General features: G+C 36.1%; 2 protein-coding genes across 4 annotated transcripts; one reads left to right on the forward strand and one right to left on the reverse strand.

Moving 5' to 3' along the window:
- Positions 1 to 2,247: 2,247 nt before the first annotated feature.
- LOC114735350 (uncharacterized) lies at positions 2,248 to 7,368 on the forward strand. Its single transcript, XM_028923039.1, is given in 7 exon segments — positions 2,248 to 2,349; positions 2,723 to 3,856; positions 4,169 to 4,231; positions 4,317 to 4,534; positions 4,890 to 4,905; positions 4,908 to 5,007; positions 6,815 to 7,368. Coding segments are annotated over 7 exon segments (1,650 nt in total). The 5' UTR covers positions 2,248 to 2,315; the 3' UTR covers positions 6,900 to 7,368.
- Positions 7,369 to 9,371: 2,003 nt separating this feature from the next.
- Positions 9,372 to 13,467, reverse strand: LOC114735341 (U-box domain-containing protein 62). Of its 3 annotated transcripts, none has more exons than XM_028923030.1 (8): positions 12,788 to 13,466; positions 12,401 to 12,698; positions 12,023 to 12,104; positions 11,159 to 11,216; positions 10,664 to 10,752; positions 10,442 to 10,531; positions 10,280 to 10,350; positions 9,372 to 9,748 (listed from the first exon to the last, which is right to left on the reverse strand). In XM_028923030.1, the coding sequence occupies exons 1-8, from the start codon at positions 13,329 to 13,331 to the stop codon at positions 9,655 to 9,657; spliced, it is 1,326 nt and encodes a 441-aa protein (XP_028778863.1). In that variant the 5' UTR covers positions 13,332 to 13,466; the 3' UTR covers positions 9,372 to 9,654. The 3 variants fall into 3 exon arrangements, 1 of the variants encoding a protein (XP_028778863.1); XR_003739261.1 differs by having other exon boundaries at positions 9,678 to 9,748; positions 10,442 to 10,536; positions 12,788 to 13,467; XR_003739262.1 differs by lacking the exon at positions 11,159 to 11,216 and having other exon boundaries at positions 9,678 to 9,748; positions 12,788 to 13,467.
- Positions 13,468 to 15,002: the final 1,535 nt, after the last annotated feature.

The raw sequence follows: 15,002 nt of genomic DNA on the forward strand, positions 1-15,002 counted from the left end.
TGAGTACAAACTAACGACTATAAGAAGAAATGAAGGTCAAAAGAAGTTAAACAATTCAGAAAACAAGAACTCTCATCATCCCTCATCTCCCTGCAAATCGAAAGAGGGAGGTTGATCAAAGACTTTATAACTTCCTGCTATCTTGTGAGTGGTTTTTGCCAAATAAACCGTGATGGACAGTTCTTCGCGATCCCTGTGCCTAATCAGAATTTGCCACTCCCTACACAGTAGCATTCAGGCTTCCTCCGCTACATCACGATAACGTTGGTTTCGATTACATCCTCAGACATCCAAGTCGAGGGCCTCCAGACAATCTAATACAAGATGAACTTTTCTAAAACCCCTAACCCAACTGAGGTATAATCTCTGAGTAATACTGATGAGTTCCGTGATAGTTGACGGGAGTCTAGAAAGTTTACAACTAAACCCCACAGTCAAATTACCATCTTTACCTTTGATCACCCATCCACAACTACTATTACCATTACTTAGGATAACATTGATGGATGGGTTTGTGACTTTAGCTGCAAACGCACAAGAGCTCCTCCTACCATTGCTTGGCCCACTGGTTTCCCAAATGGGTTTAGCCTCTGTTTGTCCAAAGGTTTTAGAAAAAGTTGTCTTTCTTCAAGCCGCATTGAAGCAATAAATCTTGCTTCTAGAGGATGCGATAGTGATCACCCTTTCAAGGACTTGGTTAATGATATTATGTTATTAGTTCACAGGACTGACGAGTTATTTTTATCATGTTCCTAGGGAATTTAGTTCTCTCATCCGGTTAGCGAAACATTCTTGTTAACTTTTGTATTCTTGATCATTTTTTAATCCTTTGAGCAGAATAGTAGACTGGTTCTCTTTCTTACGCATTTTCCATCTTGATCATAGATTCAGTTTTTTGTTCAGAAAAATATGGCGTGTCTGCGGGCATGGAATATTGTTCAATGCAATTGATTTCTTATGCTCTTAATTTATTTTAAACCATATTATTTTATGTATAAATCACCATAATCATGTAAATATAAAATATAATTCAATGTTGAAAAATAAAAAAAATACATGATAAATAAAGCAATCAATACGAAACTTACAGTATGAAATGAAACAAATATACTATCTACAACGGGATGGATATTTTATTGTACGTCTCAAATCTGTGAAGCACACTAAAACAAACATCCTAATTTAAATTTAAATAACAAGAAGATATGAAATTCAGGAATTTTTTTTTAGTGAAAAAGGGATATCATCATTTTTTTTTGCTATGTATAAATATTTTTCTATTAGAAATAATCCTATTTAAGATATTATTGGATCCTAAATGTGAATATCTCTCTTACCGGAGATTTAAATTCTGATTCGTCATATTATAAAAGACTACTTAAGAGGTATTATTATAAAAACAAATATATTTTAAAAAAAATCATCCCTCTACATCTCAAGTTCAATACTTGTCAGTTGTACTCCAAAAAAAAATAAAAAGATCATCGATGACACCACACAATTGGATGCAGCCCAAAAGAAAGTTGGGTTTGGGCCTTTTAAGCACAGCAACCAAACGCGACAGGAGTAACGTCGTTTATGTGGCAAAAATGGCAGACGACACGAGTGATAATTGTGTTCGACGTGGAGCGCAAACTACAGTGACTCCCTCCAACCCCCGAGCTTTTTTGAATTTGAACAAAACCCAGGGAGGCCTTTTTGGCGTCTCCCTCCTAGTGACGCCCAACAAGTTCTCATCTAATCCATATCTCCTACCCCATTATTATTATTCTTCGTCATGCAACGTTTCTAAACTCTGAGCGCGCTCACTTTCTCACTCTCTCTCTCAATTCAAATCAATTCCCCATTATACCACTTCAATTACACTTCTCGACAAACTCCACATATCCCTTTCCCTCCTTCCCTCCCTGGCCAATTTCAGAAACCCTAATCCAACCTACTCATCCAATTCCATCGATCCACTTCACTTCCGAGTCATTCATCATTGACAGCACTGAGATCCGTTTTTCGGTCACAGCGGTTTGATTGATGATTCAAACCAATTTTTGGCGGTGCAAGTGTTTGGATTAAATTGGGTTCAGAGGATTCATGGATGAGGAGAGCAATTCGATGATAGCACCAGGGAAATCTTTGACAACCTCGAGATCAGATTGCAAGGTAGGCATCTCCGGTTTTTGGGTTGTCCTGGATGAAGTTCTCTATTTTCTTACTCGTCTTCTGCTTCATTCCTCCGGGTGTTTTAGGCCGTCGGAGAGAAGCGTCCAAGCACGACTCATTTGGGAGAGAACAATGAACTGTCTCGAAAAAGAGTGAAAATGAGAGATCTTGAGTCCGTGGTTCAATCCGCAGGTTAGTCTGAGTGAACGATGATATTTCGTATGCTTCTGTCCATTCCTAATCAAGCAAAGGTCTAATGATTTGTTTTGCAAAGAATTGAGCTTTATGAAACGCTACAGTTGAAATGTTGCTTCGACACTAGCACATTGTTGGTTTCTAATGATATAATTGATGTTTTGTAGAATGATTAGGTAGTACTTCCTTGCGGCTGGGCAGGGAGTTGCCGAGAGCAAGTAGTATGCGATTTTGGTCGATTGGGTTTATATTTTAATTCATTCACAATAAATCGCTTTCCCTTTCAGCCAGGAAAGGAAGTAATTATATGAGTCATACTGCGCATATGCTTGTCTTAGATCGAATTTAATTTATTCTGCTTATGCTACAGAAACTAATACCCGTCCTCAAGGGAGTTTTAGGGACAAAGAACATAAATTTCCATTACCGTCGAGTGAAAATGATATTTCACAAGTGACAGAGGTCCCTTTACCTCTGGAACACACTGCTTCTCAACCGGAACAAATTGGAAGGAGCACATGCTCGGTAGAGGTTAGTCCTGTCGTCAGATCACTTGATCTTAATTCCGAAGCACTCTGTCCCAGAAATTCATCCTGTGATGGAAGTGGTGAATGTGGCAAGAATCCCGCCAAAGTATCCTTTCTTGGGAAGCACGATAGGGAGCCCCTTACTACTTGTGTGAACTCCAAAGGAATTGACGTTGATCTTAATGCAGAAGATGTTACAAGCTGTATAAATCTGGGCTCGGCACAGTCTTTCAAAGAACACGATCAATTTAAGTCAAAGGACGTTTCTGAGAGTGGTAGCTGTACTGGGCCTTTAAAAGAAAAGGATCCCATGAGATTATGGAGGGAGATGAAGCGAAATGGTTTTCTTTCATCTTCTCATGGAGGTATTCCTATGCCAAGCAAACGTGGTAGAAAAAGTAAAAATGATATCCTCAAGAAAAAGTTAGAACTTGCAAAAAGGGAACAAGTTGACAGGTTCTCAAAGATTGCTGCTCCAAGTGGACTGCTGAATGAGTTAAACCCGGGGATTATTAATCACGTAAGAAATAAAAAACAGGTCCATTCGATTATAGAGGCTATTGTGTCTGAAAAGCATGAAAATGCCAACGTCGGATGCAAGCAAGCAGCACATTTTGCAGGTGAAAGTACAGAAGTTAGCAAAAGGGATTTCGAGTACGTAACAGGAACAGGAAAGCATCAGCATTCCTTTCATCGAGAAGAAGGGACCGTGCACCATTCTGCTGGTAGTAGGAAGGCAAAAAAGTATCCCATGGCAACGGATGATTCTTGGACTTTGGAGGGTAAGGTTGGTGAAAATGACAGATGCTTGGAGGAGAAAGAAAGGCTTAAAAGTTGTGGATCACAATTCACTCATCTCGCCGAAGATGACATTTTAGCTCTGAAATTGTCTTCAGCGAAGGCATCTGTGAGTTCTAGCTCTATGTCAAATGAGGAATCATCAAACTTTCCTAGCGTTTCGTCTCTTTCCCTGAAAGGCTAGTGTCACACTTTCCTTCTACTTATGCAATATTATTATTTCTTTAAGATTTATATTTAGCCCCCCTCATGCTTTTTTCGTTCAGACATTCCCGCTGTAGAGATAAAACAGATGGAAAATTTAGTTGTTTGAAAGTTAGCAATCAACGTTGTATTAAAAAATTTATGCTTTAGAATTGGCCTCTTAGATCATCATGCATTCGGGAGAGATTTTAATCTATCATATTTCACCTTGCCAATTGCGCTTCTAAGACCCGGCAACCAGAAAAAAAGCGTCTTGCTGATAAGGATTCTTCTGTTTGTTTTTTCAGCTGCTACTGTCGCGTCTCAATGGTTGGAGCTCCTTCATCAAGACATCAAAGGGCGTCTCTCGGGTAATTCCATTTTTATTTTATTTTGCCATATCGTGGGCAGTGCAATTGCTTACATTCAGTATCGTTCTTTTTTCTACTTCTTCAGCTTTGCGTCGCAGTAGAAGGAGAGTTCGAACCGTCATTAATACTGAATTACCTTACCTTATGTCAAAGGAATTCTCAAATATCCAAGAAAATGATTCTTCTGTTATGAAAACCACTACCGAACTCCCGCATAGTATAATTGCAGAAATGCATCGGACAAGATGGACTGCTTTGTTTGATCAGATGGATGAAGCACTCGCTGAAGAAGAAAAGCAACTTGTGAGTACTCAATAGATAAATAACATTTCCTTTTACTGGCCTCATAGTTAATGTTTAAAAATAATTTGTTTTTGGGTTAAGTGATGGTTTAACTTCATGGGAAGAAGTCGTCCAGGGGTTTGAAATGTTGTACGCACCGCTGTTTATCAGCGAAGCCAAGGTTCCAATCTACTCGGCTAACATCTGAATCTGGGCCCTATATATGGGGCTGGTGAAATAACATTTTAGGAGGATAATGGTTTTTTTTTTTAAACTTATAATTTCGCTTTAAGGGTTTTGTGATCCGGTTGCACTGGAAGGCCTTTGTTTGCTTTTCTTAATCGAAGCCTGCACTGTTCCTGGTTCATAATTTCAGGAAAGTTGGTTAAATCAGTAAAAGAAAAGCAACTGCTATGTGATCAGGGCCTCCAACATGTAAATTGGAACGCAACTTATGGTTCGCAACAACCGGGGACTATAGAAAAGGACTCCAGGTATATGTTTTACTTAGCTGGTATTAACTATAAACCAAATTTAGATAGAGTTCTATTTTGTGTTTATTATAATGCTCTTTGATACACTTATGGCATGTTTGTTTGTTTGTTTTTTTTTTTTTTGGGGTTCAAAGACTGAATTACGTGGTAAACCCGTACATTTGTGTGCAAGTCTCATACCTAATCATGCAATGTTTGAAGAATCTTGCGAAAAAAGTGCCTAATAATGTGATCCGCAGTTTTAAAAAGCTTATTTTTGTCGGAGAATTTAATAGTACAGATGTAAAGGTTGCACTTGAAGCTTTTTCACCGTTTACTAACTATTGATGATATTGATGTTATGAACTTACGACTAGAATTCCGCTATTTAAAATATTACAGTATGCCGCTTTCGTCTTTTGGCATATTTTATGGCATCTACATGTGGTAAAACTGAAAACCATAATCTGTTGATGATATTTCCAAGACGCTGTGTTAGGAAAGATCAAAACATACAAATTAAAGCACAATTCAGCTGATAATAGGCATAACAATGGTCACATTTTTTTTGGGGATAATGTGGCAATGTTTTTATAAAATTGGAGAAAACAGGAGGAAAAAAAAAACTGGAATTACAGAGCATTCTTATAAAAACCCCCTTAAAAAAATATGATTTGCTTTCTTGGGCAATCAGATGATAAGGAAACGTACTTTTCATGTCAAAAATCCCTTCCCACTTGAGCTTAACTCGAATGATAAGTGTGCAGTAAAGGTAGAGGTCAAAAGTTTAGATCTCCTAATGCATCAAAACAAACCTTCCCTTGGCTCGGATTCAGTCGTGGCTGAACTTTAACCGACCAGGGATTTTACAAATTTATTAATTTTAATTTTGTGCGAACTACCGCATTTATTAATATTTTTTGTCTAAAACCCTAAAAACCCTTGTTCACATTATCAAAATTGAGGGGATACGTTATATAGAATTGAAGGTCTGAGATGTCTTGGATCAACTTTTGCCTCTAGTTTAGATGAAGAGAAAAAACTTACAAAAATGATAAAATTATAGTTTGGTTGAATGAGCGTGGATTTACTGATAAATCTGGTTCTAGTCTCTATGGACACCTCTAGACGGCTGAACCTTGGGATTCTGTGTTTGAATGCTGGTATTAAAAAAAAAAAAAAAAGCACAATCATATATCCTAGACGTGGATTAGATCTCATAGGCCGGGATAGTAACAACATTCACGTTTCTCAAACACTAAATATCTTGGGGGGTTTTTGTCTAGTGAACTTTGCTTTTTGTTGTGATCTTTGATGCAATTTTTCAGTCTAGTATTCGTTGCAAGTGAAACCTAATCCGCATTTTCTAGCGAGTCTACTATTTTTAGCTTTGGCCTCTTGGCACATCGTAATTATTAACGTTCTTCCCAAATTTTAACAATTTCTTTCTCTGAATGGATTGATTTTCTTGGTTTTTGTTGCAACTTGCTTTCTCTGTGGCTAACAACGACAAGGTCTTAGTTTGCTGCTTTGTGATCATACATTGTGATTTTGTTTTTCAATTACGAAAATTGGATTATTGACTTTGAAACATATGGGAGTGTGAAATTTGCATGTCGGTGCCTTGACTTGGACGGTCGTCTTAAACTGGGTTTGAACAACTAATTCCATGTATTTCTATGCCAGTACTTTTTCTAACTAGTTTCTGAGTGTTTTCTTGTAATAGCCGAAAGCATGTTCTCATCCCCAAAAAAAAGCCAATCAAACGTACTTAAGAATACTATTTCCCACGAATGTCACATTAATATAGGTATTTCATATTTTACAGAGTTAGCTCAGAGAAAGAGTTAGCGGTCAGTGCAGCTGCGGCTTCTATATACTCAACATGCAGTTTCCTATTGTCACAAAGCTAATTGATCCCGATTTGACGTTGAGAATTGTAACCTCCATTTAATTATTGCTGATTTTTTTCTTCTTTCTTCTCCTCAGTGAGAAGCAGCGGCCTTCAGTAAATTGTCATCAACATGTAGAAAAACTCAGCATTCAGTTCTGAGATGAGCAAGCTTTGCGGTTTGTTCAGATTGTAACATTAGCATTTAGCTGTGGGATATTTCCCCCACCCGTTTTCCCCCTCTTTTGTCACATTCATTTGCCTGTGTCAGAGTAATGCTATGTCTAGATAGTGACTGAACTATTTCTCATTGCAGCTACTTCACATTGTAACATTAGCGGTGTAATTTCCCTCCTGTTTTCCATCTCATTTGTCTGAATCTGTTAGATTGATGCTGTGCCTAAATCTTTGGTACCAATAAGTTGTTAATTGAGATTGTAAATGGTCTCATACCATAAGGAAGATAATGCTAAGTCTAAGTCTGGACTGAACTCTTATTGGTTATTTGTCTCATGAATCACGAATATCAGCTTTTTTATTTCAGTTTCTTGAGCATTTTGGATCAAGTGCAAAGCATTTGTTAATCTGGGGTAGCTCATAAGCTGATAAATTCGAATTTCTGATTAGTCGCTGAATTATTGGAACAAGCAGCTTCTATGGCTGATCTTCATGTTAGATGGTACGAACACAGCACTTTCTCCGCAGGTTTGGCGAATTATTTTTGATAGGTTAATCTCATTGCGAATGTTAGGTTGATCTCTAGTTTTACTAAATTTTAATTTGATTCTTTTAATAAATCCTATAAATTTAAGGGAATGATATTTAAGACTCAAAAGTTCAATTTAATTTTAATGAGATATAAAATAATTTTGCTAAAAATGAGTGGTTTATGTCAATTTAAATAACTATAAATATAAGGTTTTGTTTGATACAAAACATTAAAAATAAAAAATAAAGATTATGATTGTAATTTGAAAAAATCATAAATAGTATTTAGTATGAGTAATTGTTTGGTACATTGGATTAGACAAACCTATAGAAGTGGAATTGGGAAATACTACTTTTTCCCATGGTATTTTCTAATCCCATATGTATAGTTTTGACTAATCTCATATAAAAAGCAATTTCAAGTTAAATACTATTTTAATAGGTTTTTTTAATCCCAATCAAAATTTTTACCTCTAATTTTCAATGCTTCGTATCAAATGGAACCTAACCCCTTGCTTGGATTGAGAGAAAATTAGGGAGAAAAGAAAACTAAAGAAGAAAGCATGAGAAGAAATAAGTTTTCTCTTGTTTGGATAGGAGATAAAATATAGGAGAAACAAAAAGTAGGAGAAAAAATAAAGTAGGTCTCATGTCTCATTTTCTTTTCAAATTTTTTCTCCATATATGGAGAGATTTGAGAAAGAAAACAAGATTTCCATTATTGCTCCTCTTCTCTCTTCCTCTCCATATTTATTTTCTTCTATTATATTTAAAAAGTTATTCAATTTTTTATTTTATATCTTAAAACAATATTTTTATTAAATAATTTGGTTTTAAAATATAATAATCTGAAAAAATATATAAACCAAACAACTTGATTTTAAATTATTTTAAATTATTTAATGATGTTAATGTTAGCATAGTTTTTCTATTGTAATATCTAATTTAAGTTAATTTTAAATATGATATATTTTGATGAGAATATTTTAGTTATTTAGATATTTATTAATTTTCTTTCCTTTCTATTTTCTCTCATCTATCCAAGCAAGAGGGATGATAATATCTTCCCTCCAGTTTTTCTTTCTTTTTATTTTCTCTCTTCCTATTTTTTTCCTTCCAACTCTTCTTCTCGTCCAAACAGTGCATAAGAGTTTCAGCTTTAAATCATTGAGTGTAGCATGTTAGACTCAAATGTTATATCTTTCAAGAAATTTTTTTTTATTAAAATTCAATAATTTAACTAATCATATAATATTTTATATTATAAATTTATTTTATTTTAACTAAAAGTAAAAATACACAAATAATGAAGTAAAATTTACAACGTGACACATTATAAACAGAAATAAAATGGTAAGAACTTGTTAAAAATTACTTGGAATTTATTTACTCACGGAAATTGTAATAAAAATGTCAGAATAGATAACAAATATATACATCGACGAGTGCCTTTTTCTACACTTTAATGGGTTTTGATTACATTTAACTTGCAAATAACAACTCATCTGAATATGAATTTCTAATTTGGAATTTAATAATTTTCAAAAAAAAAATTGGTGAGATTTTCTCAAAAATAAAACTATCACCCCACGTTTCGGGGAAAGAATCACTTTTGATAGAAGATTGAAGGAAATTTTCAACAAACACACACATACACACAGATACAATATCATACAAGCAGAATTCGTCGACTTTTACCACTTTATTTATAAGACATAATTAACAATTAAGTAAAACAAATTGCTCTATGCTAGATTTTGACATAATTTAGCTTTCTTCATTATTTACGAGCCGTATATAACGTAATGTAACGCACATTAGACTTCGCACAATGCCCATATCCATAGCCCATATCTAATCCAATTAAAGTCAATACTGAGAGAGACTTGCAATTTCCTCTAACATAATCTGACAACTTTATAGCCGTTGACGTAAAATTAGAACTGTATGAAGATCAATACATAGATACAAATCATACAATCTCTAACGACGCTTCTATGTTAACAAAGTTTGTCAGCACATTTTCTTGCAAGTAATATGAGAGTGAGCAAATTTAAGAGGAAAAACCGTCATGTCCCACCTTGCCGGAGATCTGAAACCTTAGCAAGCGAGCGATACTGCAATTTAACACTCTCTGCATTGTCCAATGTCTTTACCACGTACCTAAACATTTAGACCTCCATCAGCAGCACGATAGATTTAGTAGCGCGCGTACAAGAATCAATATCAGACCCTATTCCCTCATGCGGATTGTCTAAGAACTAATCAAGTAATTATTTTTATTTCCAAGGCTAAGCCCTTAATGTCTTTTTTATGCATCACAGTGAACACATTCAAATTCGCCTACACTGCAGATAGCTTTACAGCAAGAGGATAACTTGTACATTTTCACTTCAAAGGGGCATCTTGTCCCACGTCAGGAAAAGTGAAAAGAATGCCGTAGGATGTTTCACCCGGAAATTTTTAAATTTCCAGTGAAAGATAATAAATATCAATAAATCCTAAAGTTCTACTATATGCACTTGAATTCAATATTATTTGATATTAGATAATTATAGTACCAATAACATCACAACCACGCTTTTTTTTGAGTTCATGGATATTTCAGCACGTTCTTCTATACTAGTGAATCCACATACAGCAATCAAGATTTCATTTAACTGCTAAAGGGAAATATATTAGAAAGTGACTGACCATCCATTCAGGCATTGTGTTGTTACAATAGCTTCCCGTCCAACAAAACGCTGCGGGGTCCTCTTGTTCCCCTGATCCAATTTCACTCCAGTCATTAGCTATATGAGATTTAGTTTAACAAAAGAATAGATTCAAAAGCAAACTCAACTTTCCTCATACTACCTTTATAATAACCCGATCCATCACAGCAAACGGAAATTGAACACCTCTTCCTCTTGGTTGTTCCATAACTGTTGAATCACCATAACCACCCTGTCCTATGTAAAAATGAATTTTATATGAAAAGATAGCGTCAAGGCAGCCTTCGTAATTTTGATTAGCTCAATCTCTTTCATTCTATCAAAATATTGCATGGTTCGGGAGGTTGGGAAGGAATTTACACACCTGATCAAATCTTTCTTTTCTTCTTTTGGATGATCGGTAAAACTGTGACTCCTCTTCCCGATGGTATGCCTGCACAGCAACCCTAAGTGCTGACCACAGCACCCAGCCACCGCAGAAAACCACGTAAGAAAATTATATGAGCATACAATATAAATTGCAGTATCGTTTAAAATTTTCAAGGAACCTCCATCCAAAATTTTCAATGAATTAGTTGTGGTGTTGTATACTGAATTTTCAACATCAGATGTTCCAGTTCGATTTTCAAGAGTTTGACTCCTTCAATCAAATTAAAGATCTATGAACTTTATTATTTGCGAACATATTGCATATGAAAGCAAAATCAATCTTACATAAATAAAATTAACACCCAATAGTACAAGAAACTAGAAGAAAATTAAGTTTCAAAATTATTCTATTATTTGTTTGGAAGAACATAAACATATTTAAGCACCAAGAATTAAATTTCAACATTTTTCCGGGATAAGTTCTGCTTACATAGATTTGGAGATATTGATTCTTCAGATATGGGTTGGGAACAAGTGCAACAAGCTTTCTGAAAATGCATCACAAAAGCACTACATTAGCCAGTTGAAAACACGGCAATTTCTGACTGACAAAAGCAATTTCCAATGAGAAGACTGGGATTTGTAAATTTGACAAATAATGGGCCAGTGTTAAAACTGCCTAGCCAATAGCCACATGTATAGCTAATAAAAAAGCCAACTTTTAGCAGTTCAGGCCATTGTTGCTGCTCACTACATCTAAAACTATAAGGAGGATAAGCAAGAGAGGGAGATCAGATCCAAAATAGTGGCAATTCATCTAGGTTCAATCAGTCTCCTCTTATAAGCAGATGATTGGGTCTCATGAGAGCACACTGCTGTAAATGAAAAGGAGCTATCAGCTAATTGTGCAGTTTTGTCACATTTATTTTGTTCTCATTACAAATGACACTTACGTGCATTTACTTTGGTAACAGCTCGATGTTATTTAGATTCAAGCCCAAAACAACAAAGAAAGAAAGAACCCAAAAAATAAATAAATAAAGAGAAAAAGATAGGGGATAAAGCATAAAGATCCTCAATTGAAAAGAAGAAAACCAGATAAAAGTAGGATAAAGGAAAGAAAGCACACAGGCTCAGGCTTGTTTCTACAGTTCAGCAAAATTATATCACAAACAGTTACTTGTTCAAAATAATAGTCTAGGGCTTTAAAAGTCATGCCATTCAACTGATAGAGGCATATGCACAAGAAAAGAGGTCGAGTATTACCAGCTCCATTGTTAATAATATTTTTCAGTTGACTAGTTACAGAAAAGGTCAATCCAAAAATTATGGCTTTTGATGGCTTAGAACCCACCATTCTAATAACATGCTGTATTCCTCCTCCGCCAAAGGAATGTCCGCAAGGCAATATCATTGCATCATCCATAAGAGCACCCCTGAATTTTTTGAATATAACATCAATTTACTATAACGGGTACAAGAAAGATATAAGCATCTATATCGGCTCAAGATATTAGAAGATTGAACTTGTGTGCTCTTGTACGCACGCAAAGAGAGATAGTTAAGAGCATCGACTGAGCCATCCTCCTTCTGCATCACGATATTTTTTTAACTTCATTGGAAAAGAACGCAATCCACAAGGAACTGGATTTCAATAAACTGGGCAGTGGGCACAGGACTTATGTAGTGATAAACTGATGTTAAAAGCTAACAAGTTCCAAAGGTAACTTACGTTATAGGATCTGAAAGCACTGCCCTCAATGACTCGACTGACTCGCTTGAATAGATAACTTCCTTTCTTCCGCTAAATCCACAACCATTTTCCCCTCCTATAGGTTTGTGCACTGAAGCTGAGCCCTCCGTGCCTTGAAGATAGTGCGAATAATACTCCTCACAATCAGTTTCGGCAATCGTGACCGCACTCTGCGATTTATCTAACCTTTCTTGCTGATGATCTTCGTCGTTACCCCTTGAATTATTCGGCGTCTGCCCAATTTCTCCATCCTTCCCCAATACCTCTCTCCTGGATCCTACAATCCAATCCCCCAGTTAGCGCAACGAAAATAAAAGAACTGGCTATTTTTTGAAGTTAGAGAAATTTAATTTACTTCCTACATACCGTAGGACGAATGGTGTTGAGCTTTTCCGTTCGATATTCCATCTGCAGCACTAGCCAGGTTACCACCACTTATGCTGTTATTGCTAATATCGTTAATTGAATTAGAATTGGAATTCCCTTTGCTTGCATCGTTAACACCAACTAGTCTTTGTACTTCAGCGCCACCCTCAACAACATCGTCGTCGTCCTCTTCCTCATCGTCTTCATCATCCTCGCCGTCCGATTCATCGCCGCTCGGAGTTGCAGTGCTCCCGTTCCCATTCCAATTCCGGGCGTCCGGTGGGTTCCGATGGTCCGCGCAATCCCCGTAAACATTACGACGAAACTCCAATGCCGGAGCCGCGAAAAAACGGTCACGATCCACGGCGAAAATCTTTTCATCAATGAAACCGGCCAGCTCCCTCGTTTTCGAACCTGGGTCCCCAACCCGACGTTGTGGGGCACCGCTACTGTAACGCAAGGGCTCGTCTTGGAAAACTAGGGGTGAATTAAGACCATTATCAATCCTCTGATTTGGAGCAAGACCAATTTCTTCCGATGACATAATAGATAGTACTGCGAAGTTCAATTTGGGAAACAGTGAAGAGAATTTAAGAGCATCAGTTAGGGTTCAGAGAATGGCACTGAGAGAGTGGGACCCTACTTCTTGGGTGGTGCTGGAGAAGGAGCGAGTTGAAGTGACGGAAAGGAAGTCGCTGTTCCAGATACTGGGAGGGGCCACAGTGGGAAGGAGAATTGCACGACCGGTCGGGTAACGCAATTGCCAGATCCAAAACGACATCGTTTGAGTTGTTTGCGATGAGTTGAGAACGACAACTTTCACTCTCCATCTAGCAACGTGAATTTTATGGCTGATGACTCAGAGTGAGTGTTCGGCATCAGAAAAAAATTTGGGAAAAAGACAGAAAAATGCACATCCAACTCCAAAAGCCCAGAAACGTCCGCCCAATTCTACAAATCCCACTTTGTTACCATGAGACCAAATTGGGATTATTATGTGAAAGGAAAAGACCACATTGCCCTTCATTTTAAATATTATTTTTAAAATATCACAGCCCCTACTGGCTGGCCGGTCACCGGACCTCCGGTGACCAGCCGACAATTGGTCACCGGACCTCCGGTGACCAGCCGACAATTGGTCACCGGAGCTCCGGCGGTCGGAATTTTTTTTTTTGAAAATTTTTACAACTTCAATATAACGATTAACAACTTTTGTAATGCTATTCACAACTTCAGTATAACAATTAACAACAGCTTTTCTGGAAAATTCAACAAACTCCGGCGACCGGAAACAATTATTTTGAAAATTTTTACAACTTCAATATAACCGTTAACAACTTTTGTAATGCCATTCACAACTTCAATATAGCAATTAACAACAGCTTTTTTGGGAAATTCAACAAACTCCGGCGACCAGAAATAATTTTTTTGAAAATTTTTACAACTTCAGTATAGCGGTTAACAACTTTTGTAACCCTATTAACAACTTCATTATAGCGGTTAACAACAACAAACTCAAGCGACCGGAAACAATTTTTTTGAAAATTTTTACAACTTCAATATAGCGGTTAACAACTTTTGTAACCCTATTAACAATTTCAGTATAGCGGTTAACAACAGGTTTTTGAGTTTGTTAAAGGCATTACTGAAGTTATAAAAATGTCACTTTTTGAATTTAAAAACTTGTTGTTAACTGCTATATCAAAGTTGTTAACCGTTATATTAGAGTTGTAAAAATTTTCAAAAAAACGTAATTGTGAACGTTATACTGAAGTTGAAAATTTTTACAACTCCAATATAACCGTTAACAACTTTTGTAATGCCATTCACAACTTCAATATAGTAATTAACAACAGCTTTTCTGGGAAATTCAACAAACTCTGGCAACTGGAAACAATTTTTTTGAAAATTTTTACAACTTCAGTATAGCGGTTAACAACTTTTGTAACCCTATTAACAACTTCAGTATAGCGGTTAACAACTTTTGTAACCCTATTAACAACTTCAGTATAGCGGTTAACAACAGGTTTTTGAGTTTGTTAAAGGCATTACTGAAGTTATTAAAATGTCACTTTTTGAATTTAAAAACTTGTTGTTAACTGCTATATCAAAGTTGTTAACGGTTATATTGGAGTTGTAAAAATTTTCAAAAAAACGTAATTGTGAACGTTATACTGAAGTTGAAAATTTTTACAACTTCAATATAACCGTTAAC

The sequence above is a fragment of the Neltuma alba genome, unplaced genomic scaffold (genome assembly GCF_004799145.2).
Source record: "Neltuma alba isolate B1F8T4 unplaced genomic scaffold, ASM479914v2 tig00013204_pilon, whole genome shotgun sequence".
NCBI lineage: Eukaryota > Viridiplantae > Streptophyta > Magnoliopsida > Fabales > Fabaceae > Neltuma > Neltuma alba.

What these genes read in the sequence shown, in the direction of transcription:
- LOC114735341 (XM_028923030.1), bottom strand. Translation starts at nt 13,331, where the DNA reads ATGTCATCGGAAGAAATTGGTCTTGCTCCAAATCAGAGGATTGATAAT. An exon ending in GTGCTTTCAGATCCTATAAC is followed by an intron (nt 12,105 to 12,400) that starts GTAAGTTACCTT and finishes CAAAAAATTCAG; the next exon opens with GGGTGCTCTTATGGATGATG. An exon ending in TACAGCATGTTATTAGAATG is followed by an intron (nt 11,217 to 12,022) that starts GTGGGTTCTAAG and finishes ATGCATTTTCAG; the next exon opens with AAAGCTTGTTGCACTTGTTC.